The following is a 25,922-nucleotide window of genomic DNA, read 5'->3' as shown; positions in this document are numbered from 1 at the left end:
TGTTGGCTATGAAATAAATTATAGGAACAGTGTTCCTAAATATATATTTTAAACAATTTGTGTATACGAAGTAGCAATAATAATAATAATTAATCTAATAATACTTTTAGTTTAGGTAGTTAGTTTAGTTCTTTTATTATGCACCCCATACCCATCCCACTGTACGGGGTTGCGTTGCATTTCACTACATGCTCTACAAATCAAGGGACCCAGAATGTGGAATGACCTTCTCAATCATTGTAAATATTTCATTCTAAATGATTTGCTACCAGAAATTTTAGCCAAATATCCCCAGTTTGCTAACTGTAGGTAGTAACTACGAGTGATTGTAACCTATCCACCGCTGCCCACTGGATGGGGGGCGGTGTGCAGGACAAACATATCAATTGTGACACTAGCTCTCCACATATGTCAGTTGCTTAATTTAGAAACTGTACTTGTGGTCGATCTCGAACCTATTGTTGATGTGACGACTTATACTGAATTTTGTAACTAGCTTATCAAGATTGTAACTTGCTTAGCTAAATGAATTGTGGGGTTCAGTCCCTGAGCCCATTATGTGCCTCTGTGACCCTTTCCACTACCGCCCACAAGATGGGTATGGGGTACATAATAAATGAACTAAACTAAAACTAAACTACAATTGTTTAACTACCTTCACAAGATTGTTACTGCCTGAAACGCTATGTGTACTAGTGGCTTTACTAAAATGTAAACACACCATGCTATGAACTCTCATAAACCCAATGTACCTTCTTGTAAATAAATAAATAAATAAATAAATAAATTGATATTTGCTTAACTAAATAAACTACGGGGTTCAGTTCCTGAGCTCATTATGTGCTTCTGTAACCCTTTCCACCACCACCCTTAGGATGGGTATGGGGTGAATAATAACTAACTGAATTGAAATTGAAATTGAAATTGAAATAAGTTTATTGAGGTAAAATACACACAAAGGGATGAGGTAGCTCAACTAACTAACTGTCCAAGACCACTCACTGGGCGTGCTTATTTATTTGGTACCTTATAGTTAAGCGACGTAAACATTCTGTTACCCAGTGAGTACTCAGAGTGCATCCGATCTGCTGGATCTTCGGCATCGTCCTCGAGTTAATTATTTATTTACTTATTTATTTATTTATTTATTTATATACAAGGAGGTACATTGGGTTTATGAGAGTACATAGCATTGATGTTTTTACATTCTTGTAAAGCCACTGCAAGGTAGCGAAGCAACTGAGTAAAAGAACATGGAGAAACTACAGAAATAACAGAACACCAGAGAGCAGGGAGAGATACCAGAGGGCCAGAAATGAATACCTCAGAGTGAGGAGGGAAGCAGAGAGACAGTTTGAAAATGACATCGCGAGTAAAGCCAACACCCAACCAAAGCTGCTCCACAGCCACATCAGGAGGAAAACAGCAGTGAAGGAACAAGTGATGAAGCTGCGAAAAGCGGAGAACAGATACACAGAGAATGACAAGGAGGTGTGTGAAGAACTCGACAAGAGATTCCAGGAGGTCTTCACAATAGAACAAGGAGAAGCCCCTGCACTAAATGAGGAGGCGGCAAACCAAGCAACCTTGGAGGAATTTGACCTCACCAGTGATGAGGTCAAAAGGTGTCTGCTGGAGCTGGATGTGACAAAGGCTGTTGGGCCTGACAGAATCTCACCATGGATACTAAAGGAAGGTGCAGAAGCACTAAGTGGGCCACACTCTATGGTGTATAACAGGTCACTGGAATCAGGAGACTTACCAGAAAGTTGGAAGACAGCTAACGTGGTCCCAATATACAAAAAGGGTGACAGGCAAGAGGCATTGAATTACAGGCCAGTTTCCTTAACTTGTATACCATGCAAGGTGATGGAGAAGATCGTGAGGAAAAGGCTCGTAGAGCATCTGGAGGGAAATAACTTTGTAACGCACCACCAACATGGGTTCAGGGATGGTAAATCGTGCCTCACAGGTTTAATAGAATTTTATGACCAGGCAACAAAAATTAGGCAGGAAAGAGAAGGGTGGGCCGACTGCATTTTCCTGGATTGCCAAAAAGCCTTTGACACAGTACCCTATAAAAGGCTGTTAAAAAAGTTGGAGCAACAGGCAGGAGTAAAAGGGAAGGTGCTCCAGTGGATAAGGGAGTACTTAAGCAACAAGAAACGGCGAGTAACGGTGAGGGGGGAGACATCAGAGTGGCGAGATGTCACCAGCGGAGTCCCACAGGGCTCAGTACTTGGACCTATCTTGACCAGGTTTCTTTCCTCCTTTCGTTCATGGTTTCGTTTCGTTGAACCAAGGATGTTTTTCTCAAAGCTTTGTTTTGCTAGCTCTTATCTCTGGCTGTTGAGTAGGTGAACTTTGTGCTTTTCTCCAGAGGTGTGGGTTTCATTTGTTTGCCCTTGATGGGTGGTTTGCTCATCTACAGTCTTCTCTTTCTTTTCTGGCAAAAAATGAGTTGGCTAGTTTCCGGAGGGGGTTCTTTGGAGACTAGTGCTTGGTTAGTTCGGCTGGGGGTGCATCATTTGTTGTGTCCAGTGGCGGCTGTTCGTCGCCACTCAGTAACCACTTACATGTCACCAGTTCTGTCTTTATGGATGTGTTGTTGACTGACCCTGTTTCCTTGGTCTCCTGTTCAATGGCACATATTTCCTAAGTTGTGTACAGTGTCATCAATTCTAGCCAGCTCTCGGGCTCATGACATTCGTAAGTATACCTCATCGGAAGTATACTTACATAGACTAATATTCAGACTTCAGGGTTTTGGAGGTCGAGCAGGATCTTAGTGGCCTGGTAATTAGTTAGTGTCCTTGGTCCCTGTTGGTCTTAGGTATATGCTGGGCTGGGTTTCCCACCCTGTGTTCTCATCCTCATCCTAGGTCTAGCCTTATCTCCTTCCTGATAAGTCTCTTGTTTTCTTGTTTCTCCATGGTTTGTTAGTTTCAAGGAGCCACCAAGGAGTTCCTTCCAGAAACCCCAGTATTAAATGTAATGAAATGTCTCTTTCTGGGTGAGCCCCGATTGTTCCCTAACTTTCTCTCTCCCCGACCAGGTTCACTGATTTGTCATTTTGTTGTCTATTAGCTCCAGACTAAGAAGTGGAGCAGGTAAGGGTTGGGGCTCTGGGCTGCCTGGTAATATAAAAATAATAATTTTATTTACAAGAAGGTAAAATGGGTTTCCGAGATTACATAAGACTGGTATTTTTACATTCTTGCAAAGCCACTAACACGCAGTGTTTCGAGCAGGTCCTTAATCTAACAGTCCTGGAAGAGGCCTGGTCGAGGATCAGGCCACGGGGACGTTGAGCCCCAAAATCATTGCAAGGTAGCTGCAAGATAAGGTAACATATCAGGTAAGATAAAAAGGTACATTGTAGAAAAATTTTGACCGGCTTATTTGTACAAGTATGGTGAATAAAACAGGTAGATATTTATATATAATGTGTGTATATAGCGTAATAACACCACAAACAGTATTGTTGGAGGAGAAATATTAGTGCGTCTGGCCTTGAGGGCGGCAGCCATCAGCTGACTGTGTGAGGTCCTACGTCTTTGTGCCTTTACTCACCATACAAGCTTAGATGTACAGTTATGGTGAACAAAACATGTAAATACTTATATATAACGTCTGTATATAAAAGCAAAAACAGTATGGTTGGTGGAGAATGGTGGCAAGTCAGGTGAGGTGAGGGAGGGAGGGAGTGGCAGCCAGTGGCGGGCTGCCACTGCCTGTCACTGCCACTGCCACTCAGCATACCAACTTAGTGGCTCGTTATGATGAACACAAATGTAGATACTTATATATAACGTCTGTATATAGTGAATAAAAGCAAAAACAGTATTGTGGGAGGAGAATGTGGGTGATTCAGATGACTTGAGGGAGGGCGTGAGTGACTGGCTGGTACATGGCGGTCACTCCTCGTTACTTTTTGACTCATAATAGCTACTTAGTGGTTCGTTATGGTGAACAAAACATGCAGATACTTATATATAACCTGTGTATATAGTGTAATAACCGACAAAGTATTTGTTCACTGATTGATGAACATAATTGAATCAACAATATGCACACCATATTTTTGAGTACAGCGATGATTCACTCATTTTATTATATAAATATATCAAACTACACACTATTGAATAATATTACAGCAAAAAAACTATCAAAAATCAATTGGAGACATTGAAATAATTAGGTAATTATCTCTTTGTGGCAACTCCGGCCTGACAGCTGGCGATCAACAGACCACCTGGGACGCACGCAGAGTCAGCGCCTGTTTTTTGCCAGACTTCCCCGCCCTATAGTGGGCAATATATGCCACTTACGATTTTTTTATTATTTTTCCCGTGATCAATAAACACAAATTAACAGGTTAGGAAGAAAAAATATTTTTTTTTTTTCAAAATTACATGCGCCTGTGGGGAAGAAAGGATATTATACCCCTAGCATGTTAAGGGTTAAACAAAGGGGCTTTGTATTGTGGTTATTGATGCTAATGGGTTTACATCTACACAGTTTGCAGTCATTTGGCCATTTCATTGCTTCATTTTCTATCAGTTTTGCAGATTGTATGTAAAGTTTCACTGACCTTCTGGTTGCTTTCCTGATGGGGTGATGATAATAGTCCTCAGCTCTGTTTGCCACACTATGGGGGCCAGGTTCTGGCTCTGGTCCCCAGTAGGCCAAACAGGATTCTTGTGATTGTGCTGGAGTAGTGGAGAGCCATCTTGGTGAGATAGCTTCAGGAAGCCACTGGGGCTGACCCAGAATGAGCTACACTGTATTTCATTACAATTAACATTGATTTTTTTTTTTACCTATCATTGTGCTCCACTCAGAATGTTATCCATTCAGTACCACTTTTTCTTCCTTTTCTTTCATCAGGACTTGCTGCCTTCCTGAGATTTTCAACAGAACCTCATTAATAGTCTGAAAATGAGCAAGATGAAGAGAGGCGATGTCGCAAACAAATATATTTCTCCGCCGTGGAACTTTTCCTGGGTTGTAAAGGAAAAGATTTGTGCCTGTGCCCAGCCAGAATCAAAGGCTAATGTGGCCTTTCTCAGGTAAAGAAAAGATTATAATAAAGATATATAGCACTGTATATATGTTATAGAAATATTTTTTAGATTGTTAGTACCAAACTCGAGTTTAATAACAGCGCTGTGTTTACCTATCTGGGTCTTAGTAGTACAGTTGGGTTTGTTCTCGACTCGGTCATAAATCCTGAGTTTAAATCTTGGGTGGGTGGGACTGATATGGTTCACCTAGTGGTAAAATAGCACCTGGGAGTTAGTCATCTGTTGTGGGGGGTTGCATCCTAGGGAGGATCAGAAGTTCGACCTTGGGGCCTCGATAAAAGCCTGCATGTGTATTCACAGGCTTCCTGTCCCCCAAAAGAATGAATTGTCTCTTATGCCTTGCCTCATAGCTTACAGGTTACTTGTTTCTCTTGAACATCTTTATTATCTTTTATTTATTTTAATTTAATTCTAGCACCCATTTATCTTATTCCTGAAGTTTGTTAGGGTCTTCTTGCGTCATTTTACAGTCCTCTTCAGTTCTTACTCTCCTTATTAATTTGCATCATATACAAACATTGACATGTATATGTTCATTCCCTCTGGAATGTTATTTACTTAACTTACAAAGACAAGTCCTGTGACAAAGCCCTGTGAAACACCTCGTCTTAATACATTCTCTCTGACTGAGACCTTTTTTCTGTTCAGCAGGTACTCTTACCGAGTTCACTGTCTTTCTTCTCATCCCTGCTTGTTTCTCCAACTTGTGTATTAGTCTTTTGTGAGGAACTGTAGCAAAGGGTTTCTGGCAGTCTATGAAGATGGACTCTATTGAGCCTTCATTCTCTAGGATTATTTTGGTGACCCTACTATAAAATAAATCCTTGTTCCTCCATTACAAAATTTACTCTCTCCAAATGTAAAAAAAAATTTTGTGATGACTTTCCAGTATTTTACATGGGATACATGTTAAGTGACATTGGTCTGTAGTTGAGTGCTCTATGTTTAGCTTTATTACATGTCTTCTTATTTGAATATTGGGGCTACATTTGCTTTTTCTAGATTTCTGTTAGCTCTCTTGTTTCTAGTGTTACAAATTCCTGTAGATTTCTTCAATTAGCATGATATCTGGTGTGGCCATATTGCTTTTGCTATAATCAATTCCTCCAGGTGTTTTTTAATCTTCTATAATAACTTTGATTCTGTCTAGTGTCACTTCTGGCTGTCTGTTGTCTCCTCTTCTTGGACACTAATCTAATTTATTGCTGATGTGTCCCAGATTGAGACTGGCACAATATTAAGTCTGAACTGATATAAACAGCTTATCCTTGGTATACTGTACTATATTTTACAGAATATTTTAATCGGCTTAATGGGTCAATAGTGACTGCTTTTAGCATTAACAAAGTTTTTTTGGGGGAAGCACCTTGTGGCACCCTGAAGTTACTGTATGCTAAGATGGTACCTTTCATATTCTATTATGGTGTTGTTGATGTTGTTCTCGTTGGTCGTCCTTCCTTTCGGACAACCAACCCAAAATTCCGTAGAGTGCTTACTTTGACCAGGAGATCACCCTGGGGGCTTCTGGCACTTGGAGAGGGGCTCAGCGTCACAAATTCAGGGGATGCGACTCCAACACTAGCCTCGTTGTCACGTGCGCACACCCACTCGAGCCGCCGTGACTCCCCACTCTCTCCTTATGTGGTATGATCTCCCCTTTTCTTTGATGTTGCTCCGTACTACCCTGTCCGCAGCTTTGGTTCTTGGTTCTTTCTCTCTCTCTCTTTCCTATTTTCTGGGAAGCCTCACTAGGACAAGGGCAAACACCAGAAAATTTGAATACATTTATTGGACAAGGCACATGGACAATACATATACACATATAATAATATATCTCCAACACTCTATACTATTGTAGTCAGGTTGCACTCCAATACCATCAGGACTCTGTCATCTGCTTATCAAGTGGTAGCCTAACTGCTATCTCATCACTTATACCATCAACCTCACCAAGTAGGTCAAGTCTCATAAGGCAATATTGCACTATCAGCAAGAGAATATATATACACATATACATAAATGCATACAAGGAAAACCAGTCTATAACTGCAATGACATAAATATCATCATAAATATTCCTTGATATACAACAATGATCAATCAATCATCCTATCAGTCCTAGAACACATATGTATGTCTCTGCAGGTAATCCAGCCCACGGTTGTAACTCTATACTTTTTTTTTTTTTTTTTTTTTGAGATATATACAAGAGTTGTTACATTCTTGTACAGCCACTAGTACGCGTAGCGTTTCGGGCAGGTCCCTGGAATACGATCCCCTGCCGCGAAGAATCGTTTTTTCATCCAAGTACACATTTTACTGTTGCATTAAACAGAGGCTACAGTTAGGATTTGCGCCCAGTAAATCCTCCCCAGCCAGGATACGAACCCATGACATAGCGCTCGCGGAACGCCAGGCGAGTGTCTTACTACTACACCACGGAGACTTAAGTTTAAGTACTTCTTGGCACAAAAATGGTAATCAACCACTCACCTTTCACTGCGTCTTTCACACTAATAACAACCAAACACTCTACCAACTCCCTACAATTTGTCAACAAGAACGTCCCTTCCACATCTGGAAGTTCTTTTCAGCTGTCAGACCTGATGATGTCAGGGCCTTCCTGACATCATCAGGTCTTTTTAGAACCGTCTACCAGGGTCCTCCACAGCTCTCCCGGCTGCTACACCATGAAGTCTTCCTTGAGAAACAATGTTGCTTTACCACTGGTATCACAGAAGCATGTGAAACTTCATTGCACTACTCACAACTTGAGGTTCTCTTCCTCACTGTATGGCTGCTCTCCCACAGAGCTCAGTACCTTCCACAACCTTGGAGTCTCATCAACTACTCCCTCTCTGCTGGCTTCGAAGTTCTCAGCAACTCCTTCCCCAGACAAACCTGCAACTCATTGACACACCAATAAAAATGTTTCCCTATAAACACATAAATGAAATAAACCACACAATATGTTTACACCCAACATCTCTCTGCTCTCTACATGCTGTGAGTGTGGACTGCCCCGTTTGGGTTGGTCCATCCTCCGCCTGGCCCGGCGGCCCTCGAGGCAGCTGGTGGCTGGCCCCTCAGTTGCCCTCCAGTGGTCAGAGTGGACAGATGTCGCTCCGCCCTCCAAGACATTCCTCCAACTTTACTCTCTTATTTTAGGGCTTCTGCCTTAATAAAATATGCCTAATGTATCAATAAACATTCACTACGATCGCTGGGCACACGGTCAACTATAGGCAATCACTGTAAACTGGTTAAAATTGTGCTTACCACAAAAAGGTCTCCTACAGGGCGCTCCTCGATGGGGCGGCGACACTAAGGGCGCCTCAGGCTACCCACAGAACTGCTTTAACTGCCCCCTCAACACCTTCTGCAGTTCCTGACTTGAGCTAACATGCCTCCTAACTTATTCTTCAGTTGAGACGTCTGTCCACTTCCTTCCTCTTGAAGGTATATCAAACAGGGGTTCTTATTCACCAGGGGGGCCCAAACGGAGCATGCCCTCCCCTCATGATTTCTTCAGCTCAAGTGAGCTCAAGCTCCTCTTAAGTGAGCCTCACACCTCCAGCTAACTCTCCACATCTTGTGTCAAGTCATTTGCTTATTTTCTGATTCACTGCCCATATTCTTAAATTATCTATCAAATCCAACCAATTATTTTACATATGAATCTTCATGTCTATATTTCTTTGACCTCCTAGTCAGGTCAGGCCTGATAGCAGGGATGCCAGATTGGGCTACTAGTAGCCCAATTGGGTTACCAATTAGGATAATTGTATTCAATTAAAAAGCCAGCTATGTATGTCGCTACTTACTACTTTTTCGGTGACAGTTAAAATAAGCTGGGCTGTTTATTCTGAAAAGCGAATTAATTGGAAAAAAAATATTTGGCTACTTTTATTGTAAAGTTTGTGACATTTAGTTCTTCAGCTCGCAACTTTTGGCGACTTAAATCTGGCACCCCTGCATGATATAATAATTCTCAAAGGGGAGACTCGTTTTTTGGCTACCTGGGATCATAACAATTCATAGCAAATGGCACCATCTGTTTGTATGCAATGCCTTTCATACTCCAGCAGTATGTATACAACAGAGTGCTTAGGGTTAGATGCTGCTAGTCATGTACCATTATAAATATTAAAGTCGGTAACCAAGCAATGGCTTTACATTAACCCTACAACCAAGGCCATCCACAGCAACACGGAATACCATACTGGGGGCGAAGATAATCAGTGAAGGCAAGTATTTGCAAAGCTCAAAACACAAGAGACAAGCATGCTGTCTTGCCCCAGAGGAGGAGGAGGAGGAGGAGGAGGAGAAAACATGCTGGCTGAGCATCACACTAATGCTGTGTGCTACCAATGCTGTGTTCTACCAATGCTATGTGCTAACTGAAACTGTGTTGTGATTGAAGCTTACTGCTGATTGAAGCTTTGTGCTAACTGAAGCTGTGTGCTGACTAAAGCTGAGCTGACTGAAGCTGTGTGCTGAGGAAGCTATGTGGTGACTAAAGCTGTGTGTTGAGGAAGCTATGTGCAAACTGAAGCTGTGTGATGTCTACTGATGCTGTGTACAAAATGACGCTCTGTGCTACACAATTCTTCATGCTGATCATGCAGTGAACTGTCTGTTGTGTTGACAGTGCTGAAAACTCATCAAACAAAATTGCTGACAACTGCTGTGCAGCTGTGAGTTGGAACACCACATGTATAGAAGGCTAGGTAAGAGGTCAGTTGCTGCTGTATTGTGCACTGTTGTGAATTTTTGCATTAAAATACCTGTGTTCTATGCAAAATTAAAGTAATTACAGTGAATTCTTAGCTAATATACACAGTGCAGTAAGTGTTTAGTATTCTGAGGAACATTAACCCTTGGGAGGCGCTTGCGATTATAGCCTGCAACATGGCCAGGCGCAAGGAAAAAAAATTCCAAACCATTATTTTGTCTTGTAAAGGTGTTCAAATGTGTTCCCTGATCATGGGAATTTTTTTTTTTTAATTTACTTATCAATGACATGAATGAGCCGAGAAATTTGATTATGATGTCACAGCAAGTGCGTAGTCCAGCAGTGTGCGTCACGGTGGTGTCGTGCGCTGCATTCAAGCTGACAGAGATGCAACGAATTTATTTTCGCTGCATTATTTACAGTGTCTAGGTCTATTTTACTATAATTTTTTCACTGATACTGTTCAATATATTGTCACTTGATGTTGTATTATAATGTAACTTGCATACATTCAATGCACACTCACATATTAGTGTCACAATTTTGTGCATACAAATGTTTTCTTTTACAATATATATAATATGTATTCAGATTTGTCATCAATATAGACACTATATACAACCACTTACTCAATATGTACAGGTTTTTTCACCATTATTGGGCATTTAGGAGTCCTGGAGACTGGCAGTGGTTGAAGCAATTGACATGACACAAAGGGACGACACACGTTTCATTTGTGTGGTTTTACAAACAAAGCATTCACGCTGGGCTATTGCACACTTTCCTTGGTGGTAAATTTTTTAGTCTGTGTAATTGAAAGCCCTCCCTATAAGTCAGCCTGGGTGTAGTAGCATGGTGCAATACTGGGATCTGAATTGGTCTTTGTATGCCAGGAATGTCTTTGCCAAACTTTGTTAGTACAGGTAATTGTCACAACAGAAAAACTAGACCACAGAATGTTGGTTTATGACCTGTTTTCACCAGATACATATTAAAACTGTTCAGCATGGTTACATCAACAAGGTGAAAAAACATCTTTTTGGTCCACTTCACTGTTTTACGTACACACTCAACAGCACCCACCATCATGTCACATTTATCAACCAAATGCATGTTTTTGTTATACAGTGGCACCTCGACTTACGATAATTTTGAGTTACGATGTAAATTTGATCGAAAAATGTGACTCGACATACGATGGTGTCGTCGACTAACGATATTTGTTGGTACACGTTCGGATCGACGGACCCGAACGCATGGTTTCCGGTCACACAGGTTGACCTGCCTCAGTTTACTACAGCTGCCAGCTTAGTGACGATCGCACCTATAAGAATTTCCGCTTTTGTGGTGATTTTTTGCATTTTGAACATTAAAGTAATTATTATATAACACGCCATGAGTCCCAGGAAAGTCAATGATAAGGCTCAACATACAAAAACCTATGTAAGGATGACCATAGAGCAGAAACAAGAGATTATTCGTAAATATGAAGATGGTGTGCGAGTTGTTGAACTAGCTTAGCTAGGCAGTACAACAAATCTCAGTCAACGATATTCACCATACTGGCTAAGAAAAAGGACATTATGAGAGCTAAAGTGGCAAAAGGTGTATCAATAATCAAGAAACATATAACACAAACACTTGAGGATGTTGAACAGTTATTATTATTTTGGATACACAGCAAAGAGTTAGCGGGTGATAGAGTTTCAGAGGCCATCATTTGTGAAAAGGCCTGAAAATTGCATGAAGACCTTTTAACGAGTGATGCAAATGCAAAATAGTTTAAGGCAAGCAGGGGATGGTTTGAGAAATTTAGAAAAAGAAGTGGCATTCATAGTGGTCTGAGTGTTGTGCGTTGCGAGCTGGTGGAGGAACACAGCGAAGAACTGACCACCGAAGAACTTCACAAGGAACAGCAACAAGAGACAGCTGAGGAAATTTCTTCAGGGGAGGAGGAGACGGTACAGAATGTCCCTTCCTCATTAATTAAGAAAATGTGTGCAGCATGGGAAGAATTGCAAACTTTTGCTGAAACAACTCACCCAAATCACGGTGCAGTAGGCCGTTGCCTTAACCTTTATAATGACACTGTGATGCCTCACTACAGACAAAAATTAAAACATATGGAAAAACAAAAATCTCTGGAAAGGTTTTTAGTGAGACAAACAAGCAGTGAATCACAACCAGGTCCTAGTGGTATGCAGGCAAAACGTAAGAGAGAGTGTACCCCAGAAAAGTCATCATTGCCTGATGTTATAATGGAAGGGGACTGCCCTTCCAAACAGTAACACCTCTCTTCCTCCCCCCTCATCACCATCTTCCATATGCCATCAAGAGATCTCCATAAAGGTAAGATAAACTTATGTCCTGTATTGTAGTTAGAAAAAACATTGTATTCAGTATAAAATGTATTTGTAAGTTAATATTTTGGAGGGTGGGGAACGGATTAATTCAATTCCCCTTATTTCTTATGGGAAAAATCGCTTTGATTTATGATCCGTCTCTGGAAACGGATTACCATTGTAAGTCGAGGCCCCACTGTACTATCAAGAATGCTGCACCTCCTTCAACGTCCACTCAAGTACATACTTTTCTGGGAATGGCAAACTACTGTTCTCGCTTCATTCCAGATTTTGCTACCATTATCAAGCCTCTATGAGCTGAAGAAAAATGCATCATCATACTGGAGTGATATTGAGCAAAATGCATTTGATGCTGTGAAAGGATGCACTAGTAGAGAATGCGACTGCTGTATACTTTGACTCTTTGAACACTGAACTAACTATGGATGCTATTCCTGTTAGTTTAGGTGCTGTTTTAGCCTAACACAAACCTGGTCAGCCAGATTCCAGAGTAGTAATTGCCTACGCCAGCCGTTGTCTCACAGATGTTGAACAACGAAACAGTCAGACAGAGAAGGAAGCTCTTGCTCTTGAATGGGGCTGTGAACACTTCAATGTGTATCTGCTTGGAGCACCCTTCACCACGATAGTCCCTGACCACAAGCTGTTGGAGATGATCTTCAATAATCGAAAGTCCAAACCACCATCTCGATTGAGAGATGGCCTTTTTGTCTTTGACCATACAACTTTACGGTGAAGTACAAGCCGGGTGCAAGCAATCTCGCTGATTACATCAGTCGACATCCTGCCAGCAGTTTCACCATCACCAAGCATCAGCAACTTGCCGAGGAATATGTACACTCTGTAACCTGTGCTGCAATCCCTAAGGCTTTCACTCTTGATGAAATCCATACTGCGACACTTGAGGACCCAACTCTGCAAACAACAGTGGACGCATTGACAATCGCCACCCCGTGGGGTGGCAGTTCCCGCGAATATAAATTTTCACAGCTATTTTCATGTTTCTCATTTGTTTCTTCTCTGATTTTTTTGCTGTAATATTATTCAAAAGTGTGTAATTTGTGGAATTTATATAGTTCAAAGTGTGGAACATCGCTATACACTACTCAGAATTATGGGGTTCATATATGTGACATGTATACTGTATTATATTCTACAATCAAACAGTGTTTTTACTATAATTACATGATATGCACATGTTGTATATACCTATCTACATGTTTGTTTACCATAATGAGCCACGAAGATCATGTGTTGAGAGTTTATACACAGAACAAGAATCCAAGGTTAGCCTAGCGGCCGAGAGCGGAGTGTGGGGAAGGGGGGGGCCGGGCTGTCCCAAATACATTTTTACATAATTATTTCAGTGTCTGTGAATAGTTTATATTTAGTTTTTTGCTGTAATATTATTCAATAGTGTGTAATGTATGAAATGTATATAGTTAAATATGTGGAACTTTGCTATTCTCAAAAATATGGAGCTCATACATGGCAACACATATACACTATTCTTAGATCAACCAAACAGTGTTCCTGTTGCTATTACACTATATACCCATGTTATATACCCCTATCAACATTTATATGCACCATAACATACGAATAAGCATTTCTGGTAAGTATGGTGATGAAATCAAAACACAGCATGGAGCCACAAACAGATGACACCAGCAGTCACATGATGCAAGACAATGCCTCCAATATTCTACTCATCTTGTTATGGCTAGTTACAAAACTGCTGTTATTATCACATTCCTGTCACAAAATCCTGAATATGAATCCATTTACATAACCAAGTGAATATTGGTGATGAAACATAAGGTTTCATGATGCGAGTATGCAGGAAACATTGGCTGGGTGCTCTCTCTCTACCACATGCTGTGAATATCATAACTAACATTGTGTTCACTGATATTTGAACGTTGTACATAGTCTTTATTCGTCCTTGCTTGGTTGTTGAAGGTCCTGAGGTCCTACCCTGTTTAGGTCTGTGAGATACTGGCGCGGCCTACTTGAGAACGGGAACTGCCGCTCTATGGGAAATGACGTCATGCGAGGCCTAGCCACCTCAGGATAGGCTATACACCAACCGTCTTACAATTTGAAAGCTAACACCGTCAGGATCATTTATAACACTGTCAATGCAAAATAATTTCAGTTACCTATTTTATTCATCATTACTAAGTGGTGCTGTGGCCCCTAGCTGCACAAGGGTGCTGTATGTGGCTCCTGCATGTGCCAGCCTTGGTTGCTCTCTCAGTACTAAGGCTCTCACAGCCAGCATGGATGCCGATGATTTTTTCCCAAGCTGGCGTTTGTTTACAGGAGTCCTGAGGCACAGGATGTGAGTCCCCATGTACCCGTGGGAGTTTTGAATCACTCCCTATACCTACAAATGCCACAAGGCACTCTGCGCACTCTCGATCCAGTGCCACAAGACGCTCTGCACAGTGTAGTGGTTAATTAATGTAAAATATATGGAAAATCTTTTTATATGTTAATAACTTAGTGTCAATAACTTTGCTTTGTACTATAATCATGGTGGACATCCTGTATTCATTCTTTTTAAATAAAAAAAGGGATGTCATGTTCATAGCAAATGGCACTATCCTTTTGTATGCACTGCATTTCATATGCCAGCAGTATGTTATACAACAGAGAGTGTGTAGGCTTCACTGTTGCTAGTCATGTACTATTATAAGTATTATATTCAGTAACCAAATTACCAGTAACCCTACAACCAAGGCCATCCACAGCAATACAGAACACCATAGTACCATCTACTATGTTGCATCAGCCATGTAGTTCTATAGACCTACCTGGGACCAGCATCAGTACCTGGCCCACTGGCACAGAAAGCAGTGATACGTATTTTTGCCACCTTACTGGGGAAGGCAACCAGAAAGTTAGCAGGTCGAAACACACCATCACTGGCTTCAAAAGTGGCCAATTCCTAGAAACCCACAATCTAGGGTATATATACAGCCTCATAGGTATATATACATGTTAGTAAAGAACTCCCACAACTATGTAAACGATTGAATTCTCTCGGAAACGGAGCGAACTTGTTTATCCCACCTCCTCCACTCATTGGCTTTGCTTTCCCTTCTTCTGGAGGCCTTGTCCTGGCTGGAGCTCTGTCATCAGTTGGTGTTGTGTCAGCCCCGGGTGTCTCGACTGTTGCATGTGCAGTTATACAGGAGCTTCCTCACTGCTTCCTTCATTTCCCTATGGGTGTGGTGTGGCTCTGCAGCTGTTCTGGTGCTCTCGGGCAGCCCTCCCATCACTACTGCAATCATTGGGTGTGGGTGCCTTCGGGCTTTCACCAGTTGCGCCGCTGGCCTCCTCTTAAGGCTTTTCAAGGTTCAATTCGCTGATGCTTTCCTCCACCGTTGGGGGATATGTGGCAGTGTGGCATGCACTGCAGGGGATTAGATTCCTCCAGGCTCCATGTTTTGGCTCTATTTAGACTGTTCATTGTCTCTACTGGGGAAGGGTGATCACTTCGGTCCCTACATCTTTGTATCTGGGCACTTTGTTGGGTTTTCAGTTTGGCTGTCTGCTCCATTCAAGGTCCAACGAGTGTCCAGCATTCTCTCAGTTTGTCCTTCCAATCACCTGGGCTGTATTGGTCTCGAACCATGGACCCCATGCTTGTGAGGCCGAAGCTCTATCGACTGGGCTATGAGTAGTCTTAAAGAAGTCCTTAAAGTCTGTCCTTTACTTCCTTCCCATTTCCTCAGTGACTGCTGAGGAAATTTCCTCATTTCCTGCATTTCCTCATTGATGCTGCCTCCTTCCTGTTGCTTTGCAAAACGTTCGGATGCCCGGGCTTCAATTTTTTCGGCATGGTCTTGGCTCCTTCCCATATTCACGGCTCTATTCCCCGATTGTGAGGCCATCGTGGTGGGTACCTTCCGGCTTTCCTGGTCTTGGTTGGGGGTTCAGTACCTCTTTCCCCACCCCTTTCCCACTTAAGTCCAGCTGTTACAATGGGTCATGGCCAGGTTGGAGTCCTCACAGGGGTGGGTGCTATTTCTGGATCCTTGGTGGCTGGCTCAGCTTTGGTTTCAGGCTCTACTGGCTCAGTGTCTGAACCTGGATGTTTTTCCGTGGCTCAGTCTCTTTATAAAGGTCGGCCCAATGTTGAACTTTACTGGTTTGACTATATCCTCTCTTCTCATCTGGCATTTCTGTATGCATATTTATTGCAATCTCTGCAGTGAGCAGGTGGCTTCTTTGAAGGTGTCCCACCTGCATTTCTTTTATCGACAACAGAATGAGGTTTTGTGGTATTCTTTCTGTGGGGAGCCATGTTGGTTTCCTGAGGCTATCCAAACTGACAGGTGTCATATTAGTTTGGTGCCATCAGTCCCTGGAGTTCTATGCCTACCATTGACCACGAGCCAGAATCTGGTCCCTTCAGAGAGGGACCACCTGTTATTTGGTTGACATTCCTGGTCCTAGGGTCAGATTCACGAAGCAGTTACGCATGTAATTAAGAAAGTTTTTGTTCTTACCATCTTCATGGCAGCTACATCGGGATTCAGGAAGGCATTTAGGAATGAAAATCTTCCTAAAAACACGGCGTCTCGCTACGACACCTCTAGACCAGTCGTAGGTTTATGTAAACTGGATCTAACTCAATTTTTTTATCCTACACAAACCGAAGGATCAATTTTAATAAGAAAAAAAATAAATTCTAGCAAGTCTCATCAAAAAGGAATCCTTCATGTTAGCTATATATGCATTCTCTGCTTGAAACTGGTAGTAAATGTCTTTTTATGATTCAGTATATTTAAATTAATAATAGCAAGATATTATTCCAGTAGTTATTAAGTAAACAAACACTGGTGAATTTGAAATATTTGAGTAGGTGATGATCTTGGGTGGGATAGGAATGCTTGGAATCATTTACTATCACCTAATGCCTCAGTTCACCTAGCAGTAAATATAGCTACCCAGGAGTTAGCTTGTTGTGAGGCTACATCCTGTGGGGGGGGGGGGGGGGGAACCTCGATATAGGCCTATCTTGAGGAAATCTCGGGACTTAGCGTCCCTGCGGCCCGGTCCTCGATCAAGAATCCTTTTTGTTACACACCCTCAGGAAGCAGCCCATAGCAGCTGTCTAACTCCCAGGTACCTATTTGCTGCTAGGTGAACAGGTGCATTAGGGTGAAAGAAACTCAGCCCATTTGTTTTGCCCCTTTACCGGGGATCGAACCCAGAACCTCAGGACTACGAATCCAAAGCGCTGTCCTTTCAGCTGTCAGGCCCCTGTCAGGCCCCTGTCAGGCCTAACATGTATATAATTAATAATAATAATTCATTGTATCGGCAACAGGCAGCCAGAGTGTATATATACATGTTAGGCATATACTGAGGTCCTTTCCTCCCAAAGGTCGAATTACTGACCCAATGATGCAACTCTACAACAAGCTGACTAACCCTTGGGTACCCTCTTACTGCTAGGTGAACACGTGCATTAGGTGATAGGAAATGTGCCCAACCACTTCTATTCCACCCAGGATTCGAACCCGGAAGTCTCGATTGCGAGTCGAGAACAATCCCACCTATACTACCGGGACCCTAATATATACACTCTGGTTGCCTGTCCCATGACACAAAAAATTATTAAATAAATTATTATTTCAAACTTTGTCAGCACAAAAAGGAAGGCCCTTTATTGATTTGCAATACTAACTAAATCCTTTGTAATAGCCTAATTTGTATTAGTCTTTTTTTTAATTAAAAATATCACAGCAGTACAGTATATTATTTAATTAATTAATAAATAAATATAAATTGCTAAACATGATAACTAAGCCAATAAGCAAAATGAGTTTTTAACATTATTTTAACTTACTATAACTAGTTATATACTATAACTTTTTAACTTATTTTAACATTTAATTTAACTTAATTGTACTTTTTTCCACAATGTCAAAATTTTCCACAATTTCCACATGATGCATGAGGCTAAATAACTGACAATTATAAAAATCAGTAAGCAGATAATGGTTTACACATGCTAAATATTTATTGGTTCTTAATATTAAATTGGTACTATTTTCTTCCATATTTACTTGTACAGAAATGAAGGTGTGGGTGTCGTTGTGACTTTAAGTGAGGAAAGGCAGCCCCATAGGTCAGCTCACAAGTACTTCAAGTGTCATCTCATCCATATAGAGGAATTTGAAGATCCATCTATGGAACAAATTAGTAAATTTATTTCGATTTGTGACAAAGCACATGAAGAAAACAAGGTAACTATGACATTTTTAGTAAGTAACCCAACCCATGCATATTTACCCCTTCACTGCAATCCCATTATTGTTGACATCTCCCCATTGCGCAAGACAAAAATTAAAAAATTTGTTCTCTCTAATGTTGTTAAAATGTTTCTGATAAAGGGAAAAATAAATAATAAATAAAATGTTATGTAAATTACTTTTGCAATAGCGAAGTCTGGGAGTCTCATTAAGTCACGATTCATGAGCATTGAGCAATCGCCCCAGGCCAGGTGTGGGGCAGGAGTTGCAACAGAAATATTCTTGCATATTTATTTCAATGTCTGATTTATTTTTTCTCTTGTTTTAGGCAGTAATATTAGTCAGTAATGTGTGTTTTAAGAAATTTATATAATAAGATGTGTGGAACATCAGAATGCTCAAATACTGTACAGTATAATCATGGCACTAAAATACCCACTATTTTATTGGCTTAGCAGCAAGAACTTGTGTTATTGTTCTATAACATTGTGTACACTTTATATAGAACTATAAACATTTTCCATACATGATTACAAACCCCTAAGCAATTTTGTGGGTTTGGTAATCTAACAACATGTTATCAGTTTACCCGAGCTCTGCATGTTTTGTGCAAAAATTTTACTGCATGCATCAAATATATAATAATGTCTTCATATTTCTAATGGTTTACGATATATATTTTTTTAAACATAATGAGCTGTCAGTAATGTTCTTTGTAGCACATAATATGTAGATCATAGGTACTCTCAGATATATTTGTCAATAAGATGTACATTATTTTATTTGCTTAAAACAGTCATATATATTTTTTTGCTGTTATTGCACTATATACACACTTTATTTACATACATTTTCATGCACAATTATGAACCATTAAGCATTTCTGGTGGGTGTGGTAATCTCATAACATGTTACCAGAGTTCAGCCCAGCTCTGCATGTTTTGTGTAAAATTGTATCTGCACAATATTCAATATATAATATTTTCTTCATATTTCTAATGCTTTATCATTGTTTCAGGGGAAAAATGCCCCTTGTGGCTCCCTGAAACAGAGATGGTTACCATCTACTGGGTCAAGTTAGCTGTAGAAGCCAGGGGCCAGAGCTAGAACCCAATGCAGGGGGCAATGATATTTATTTTCAGCACCCCACCAGGAAAGGCATCCAGAAAATCAGAGTCAAAACAAACCACTGCTGGATTCAAAAAACTTATGCTAAGAAAAAAAAATCCCCCTCACCTAACTATGTAAAGAATTTAAATCTTTCGGAATTAGCACGTGTGTGTTCAAGTTGGGAAGGGAGGGGGGAAGCAGCCAACCATCAGCCAGCATCTCCATGCTCAGTTTTAGTGCTGACATAATGGTCACTGGGTCACCTCTCTCCTGTACTGACTCCGGTGTCATGTTCATTCAGTTAAGTGGTGTTGTGTTTGCCCTAGGTGGCTTCTCCTTGTACAGTACTATGGTGTAGCATGAGCCAGTTTTCCAGTGTGTTTGGAGCTGCATGTGTTCAGGTTTCCTCCCTGCGTGCTCCCTAAGACGTCGTTCCTTGTTTGAGGTGGTTCTCGCCTTGGGTGAGTCGAGGTTTCTTGGCTCCACTGTCTTTACCTCAGTCGGAAGCAACGTTGCTGGTGGGGTGCACTAGGGTTCACATACTAAACGTGCTGTAGCCTTGACCTTGTGGTGCTGCAGCCTGCAGCACCACAAACTGTCAAGTGTTGAGTCAACCTCGGCTGACTTGGTGGTTGCTTGAGAAGTTATGCACTGAACTTTGCTTGCTTCGTGTTTCTTTTGGGCAAGGTTAGGCTTCGGTAGCTATTGTGGTTTCTTTAGGACAGCCCCTTTTGCCAATGCCTCAATCATTGGGTGTGGGCTCTGTTGGTACTATGCTATCTGCTACATCATCAGCTTTCTCTTTGGGTTTTTCAGAGTTTTGTTACCTTCATCCTCACTTGACGTATTGACAGACACTTCAGCTCTGGATTGGGGCTTTGTGACCAGTTCTCACCAAGCCAACCAGCCTCAATGATCTCCTCTCCTCCTTCAGGCTCACAGTACAGTTCAAGAGCTTGCACCGATGTGATATGCGCTGCAAAGAGTTCTGGTGGTTCCAGGCTTCGTGCTCCAGCTCCATTCGGATTGTTCTTCCATGGTTCATTGTCTGCTCTTGGGGGGTAGGTCGCTTCGGTCCCTGCCTCTTTGGAGCTGAATGCTTCGGGTAGCTCTTCTGTTGGATTCTCTGGGTTTGGTTCTCCTCTCTGTTCATGTCGAGGTTCCTTCTTGTCTCCACAGAGTGGACTGTTGATGTGGCTTCCTTCCTGTGTATTTACAAGACATTCAGGTGCAGACCTCTTTATGTCGGTGTGGTCTTGGCATCTTCTCTTGTACATGGCTCTGTTCCCAGATTATGAGGCCCTCACTGTAGATGCCTTTCGGCTGGACTGGTTGAGGTAGGGGTTCCTGTACCGCTTCCTCTTGATCCATCTGTTGCTCTGGGTCCTAGCTAGGTCAGAGTCTTACAAGGGAAGAGTGATTCTTCTGGCTCCTTGGTGGCTGGCTCAGCCTTGGTTTCAGGCACTGCTTGTTCAGTGTCTGAACACGGGTGGTTTTCCATGGCTCTGCCTCAGAGGGTCAGCCTGGTGATGTACTTTACTGGTTTAACCTTCTCCTCTGCTCTTCACGTCTGGTATCTCTGATGCATATTTATTGCCATCACTATAGTGATCAAGTGACTTCACTGATGGTGTCCCACCTGCAGTCTCCTTCGAGGCAACAGTATGAGGTTTCATGGATGACACTCCTTTCGCCACTTCCTTTCTCTTTGTCACTGTTCTTCGGTTTCTGAGCATGTGATGCTCTTCTCTGTCCTGGCTTTTTCTTGATCATCTCGTGCCAGATACTGTCGCCTCGTATTGTGCAGCACTGGTGCAGCTGCTGCATCTGGCACTTGGGGTTTTACCACCTTGGATCCATTTTGCAAGGTGTTTCATACGTTGTTTCACCTCCAGCCTGCTCATGTTCTGCCTGAGCCTGCTTGGTCTCTGGACCACGTTCTTTTGTTTCTGTCTCCTCAGTTTACTGTACTGTATTCCCTATGGTCAGTGATTGTTTCTTCAGGTCTTTGTTTTTGGTTTCTTTTGCTTCCAGTTTTCAGATGGTGAGCTTCATGCTCTCTTCTGGCAGTGGGGGCTGTTCTTTTTCACCCTAGTGGGTGGTTTGTTCGTCGGCAGCCGGCTCCTTCTTTTCTAGTGAAGAATGAGTCGATTGGCTTCCCTATCCAGCCATACCTGGATAGGGTTTTGGGAGTTTCTACTCCCCAAGCCCAGCCTGGAGCCAGGCTCGATTTGTGGCCAGAGGTGCATCTTGTGTTTGGTGGTGGCTCTCCATTGCTATCTTTGTCCCACCAGTTCTGTCTCGGTGGATGCTTTGTGAGTTAATCCGCTCATGCAGGCGATGAATCACAATAACGTGGCTAAAGTATGTTGACCAGACCACACGCTAGAAGGTGAAGGGACGACGACGTTTCGGTCCGTTTTGGACCATTCTCAAGTCGATCCTCTCACCTTGGTCCTGGGTTCCAAGGTTTCTCTTTCTTAGGTTGTCCACCATGGTAAGTCTAGCTAGCGTCTGGTCTACCCCTCATGCCCAGGATGTTGCCACACTCTCAGCTGTGTTCATGAATATGTCCTGTGTTGATATTCGGGCATGGGGTGTTTTGAAGGTTGAACAGGGCTCTGGTGGCCCAGTATCTTGTCAAATGTCCCAGGCTACAGCACCCTTGTGTGGCTTTCGACCGGGAGTCTCATCTTTGTCTTAGTTCCCGTGGTGCTCCCTCCTCCCTGGTAAGTGCTCATCTGTTTTCTTTCTCTGTGGGTAGTTAGCTTCAGTGAGTCACAAGGAGATTCCCCCCAGAAAACCAGTGTTAAATAATATACTGTATAATGAAATGCCAATTTCTGGATGAGCATAGGTGGAGCATAGGTGGGGCATACAAACTTGTGCTAGTTTCAGGAGATTTCAATCATCTGTTTACATTGCTGGGTGGATCCTGGGCCCTTCATTCCCTGTTCCAAGGCTCTTTGTTTCTCAGGTTGTCTGTAGTGTTATTAACTTCTGCTGTCATACAGGGATGAATGAGGCTTATCTGACCAATCTATGCCGGTCAACATAAGATTGATTTAGCATACCATGTGAGATTTAAAACTCCAGTGGGTACACCGAGCTCCCATCAGATTTCTCAGGCCTTAAATAAACAAACCCCATTTTGAAAAAGTTGTGGACACCATTCCTGAGTGAGCAACCATGGATAGTGCATGCAGCACAAGCTAGCAGCACCACTAAAAAAAATGACAAAATATATAAGTAACCACTATTATTTTGTGATGATAGTATTATGGATGATCCAGTCTGTGATACAGGCTATTTACAATGTTCAGAACACAATGGTGTTTATGATATTCACAACACAATACAGCCACAGCACTGCCATTGTTTGGTGCAACTCAGCATCTTGAGACAACAGTTCATATTCCTTTAGAAAATAAACTTGTGGAAAATTATTCACTTTCAGGATTTAATGACCAGGGGCCAGATTCACGAAGCAGTTGCTAAAGTACTTATGAACGGGTCCATGTTTCATCAATCTTTGACAGCTTTGGTTACATTTATTAAACAGTTTACAAGCATAAAAACTTCCCAATAAACTGTTGTTATTGTTATAAACAGCCTCATGGTGCTTCAGAGCTCATTAACTGTTTAATGACTGTAAACAAAGCCGCCAAAGATTGAGAAAAGATGGACAGGTTCGTAAGTGCTTGCATAACTGCTTCGAGAATCTGGCCCCAGAATTCTGATAATGGCAGCATTGTGCCTAGAATTAGTGATGTGTGTAATATGTTGGGAGTTGTTGTTTTGCAGTCAGGTGGTGGTGCATGCTGTTTGGATTGACTAGAACAGCTTAGTGGCTCATTATGGTGCACAAAAATGTAGGTAGTTATATATAACGTGTGTATGGTGTAATAACAGCAAAAACAGTACGTTTTATTGTTCAAAGAATATAATATTTAACTCATATTAGTGACATGAATATATATCTGTGTACCAATAGTGTGTTCTGTGATATAAATATAATTATTGACAGCCCAATACAACATTGCACTTGAAAAACCATGGTAAACACATTGAATATATGTAATTTTCTTCACATTTTACGTTAGAAATTGGTACCAAAAATGCAGGACTTGACTGAACTCTTAAGTAAAAATATATTCGTGGCAACTCCTGTCCCGGGGCAGATAATTTTTTTTTTTTTTTTTTTTTTGCAGGGATATTCCTGCAGGGGCCCTAAGCCTCTGGCTGGCCCACTAAGTGTTGCTTGTTTCTGTTTTACTTCGGCGGAGTATGAGTATTTATTACTCGTATGGTCGCTTCAGTAAGATTTTGCCATATGTATTTAACAACTTCTTCTGCTCTGTTGAATCTAAGTTGAAATCTTAATGGGTTTGTAACTGTGCACTGTGTTAGATAATGTTCCAGTGGTCTGTCGGGCATTTCTCCACAGTGTTGACATTTCCTCTCATCTTCCGGAACCTGTAAGCCTATTTCCCATGCACATGGGTATCCAAGCCTGATGCGATGTAAGTGCACTTATGTTGCTCTACTGCTCCCTTTCATCAAACTAAGTGGTTCATAGTTGGTTGAATTCTTGTACCAACCCGCAGATCCTGATGTTGCAACTGCTGTGTTGTGGTCACTGTACATCTTTTGCATTGCTCTGTTTCTAATTACTTTCTTAATCTGTGATAGACTCTGTTATGTAAATGTCTACATTTCTTCTCTAAGTTGCAAGTTTTGCAGCTTCGTCTGCAATGTCATTTCCTATTATTCCCACATGACTTGGCACCCAGTTGATAAGTACCTGTCGGCCTTGTCGTCGTACCTGTCGGGGTTTTGGCAGCCCAGTATTTAATTAATGTTCCTGGACCTCATCTTCCTTATGTGGCCTTAGGTAATGTCTCTCGGCCTGTTGTCTCATCTTCAATCACATTGCCTGTGGTTCTCCCTCCCTGGTGAGTCCCCGTGTTATCTTCCTTCTCCATGGGGTAGTTAGATTCAGTCACAGAAAAAAGAAAAACCCCAGAAAACTGCCATTGGAGGTAACAAAATGCCAATTTCTGGGCAAGTCCCATGGCTCTTCGATTTCCTCTCTCCCTTTTAGGTCCTTGAGTGGTGGTTTTGTGTGCATGTGCTCCAGAATAAGGGCTTGGACCCTTGGATGGTATGAGACCACCTCCCCCACCCCACAAACGAGTATGGGTGGGTGAATGAATGCACACTGGTTTCAAGGGGTTAGGCAGATTGTGAGGCTTCAGTTTCAGTTTGCTGACTTTCTGAAAGTCTTCCTTGGTCAGATGGCAGTGTCACCTGCTCCCTGCACCTCTTTGAGGGGTGCCAGCTTCTGGTTCTGGTTCCCAGTAGCCCTAAGAACTCTACGGCTGATGCAACATAGTAGTTACACCAGGGCTTGCCCAGAAATTGGTGTTTCATTACATTCAATGGCATTTTTTTTTTTTTTAACGTTCTCCTATAGGGGTCCATCCGAGAAATCTGGTATTCAATGTAATGAAGTGCCTCTAACAATGGAACCACTGAGAGGGGGGCCCACCAGAAATTTAGGCAGACATGTATGATCCAGTTTTGCCAAGTTGACCCCAGCAGTGAGAGAGTAACTATTGGTGGTAACAACTTAATGACTGTGTTCTTGTTGTCAGTTGCTATTAATTTTCTTGCAGGTGTGTGTTTTGGAACACTTACTGGCAGTATTTCCTCTTAGTCTGGGTTGATCTAATATCCCCATCTTTCTGTGCATCTGTAAATGGTCCAGATTCTGTCTCTTGTCTTTGTAGGCATTATGACCCATAAGGACCCGGTGTAACATAAGTGTAGGGCTATCCAGGTTGCCATCAAGATGTCCACCAGAAAGTTTTATTACATTCAAAATTAGATTTTTAGGGGGCTACATTTTGACCCTTGGAATGGATTGGGCTTCATAAATTTTTTACTTTTTTTTATCTTGCACAAAAGTAGTCTGTGTTAAATTTCTTTGTGGAAAGTTGAGTTGACTATAGTGTACTTTTATCGATAGTTATTTAGAAAAACTATTAATGAGAGTGTGATTGCATAAGCTATTACTGTATTATATAAAAAATGCTTAACATCTGCAGGTTGTGTGTGTTCACTGCAGAATGGGACGAGGACGAACTGGAGTGATGCTTGCATGCTATTTGATGAAGTATTATGGGCAGGCTCCTGAAGCAGCCATATGGAATGTCAGACTCATGCGCCCAGGCAGCATTGAGACTCGAGAGCAAGAGAGGGCTGTAAAAAAATTTAGGGACTACATTGCCTGGGGCCATTTATGAACAATATATTTTATGGTTTTGAACAAAAATAAATTAAATAGTATTTA

The 25,922-nt window shown here is 41.8% G+C and overlaps 1 protein-coding gene across 2 annotated transcripts; it reads left to right on the top strand.

Moving 5' to 3' along the window:
• Nucleotides 1-1,046: 1,046 nt before the first annotated feature.
• On the top strand, nt 1,047-25,922 carry LOC123774822 (dual specificity protein phosphatase 23). Of its 2 annotated transcripts, none has more exons than XM_069310868.1 (4): nt 1,047-1,112; nt 4,891-5,072; nt 18,280-18,451; nt 25,678-25,922. In XM_069310868.1, exons 2-4 carry the CDS (start codon nt 4,942-4,944, stop codon nt 25,873-25,875), a joined length of 501 nt encoding a protein of 166 aa, XP_069166969.1. In that variant the 5' UTR covers nt 1,047-1,112; nt 4,891-4,941; the 3' UTR covers nt 25,876-25,922. The 2 variants fall into 2 exon arrangements, with proteins under 2 accessions (XP_069166969.1, XP_045625438.1); XM_045769482.2 differs by having other exon boundaries at nt 1,098-1,163.

Source organism: Procambarus clarkii, chromosome 68, assembly GCF_040958095.1.
Source record: "Procambarus clarkii isolate CNS0578487 chromosome 68, FALCON_Pclarkii_2.0, whole genome shotgun sequence".
NCBI classification, from domain to species: Eukaryota; Metazoa; Arthropoda; class Malacostraca; order Decapoda; family Cambaridae; genus Procambarus; species Procambarus clarkii.
This window is presented reverse-complemented; position numbering and strand designations above follow the sequence as displayed.

Coding starts and splice junctions, on each gene's coding strand:
- LOC123774822 (XM_069310868.1), top strand. CDS start 4,942: ATGAGCAAGATGAAGAGAGGCGATGTCGCAAACAAATATATTTCTCCG. Junction 5,073..18,279: donor GCTAATGTGGCCTTTCTCAG/GTAAAGAAAAGA, acceptor TTACTTGTACAG/AAATGAAGGTGTGGGTGTCG. Junction 18,452..25,677: donor AAGCACATGAAGAAAACAAG/GTAACTATGACA, acceptor TAACATCTGCAG/GTTGTGTGTGTTCACTGCAG.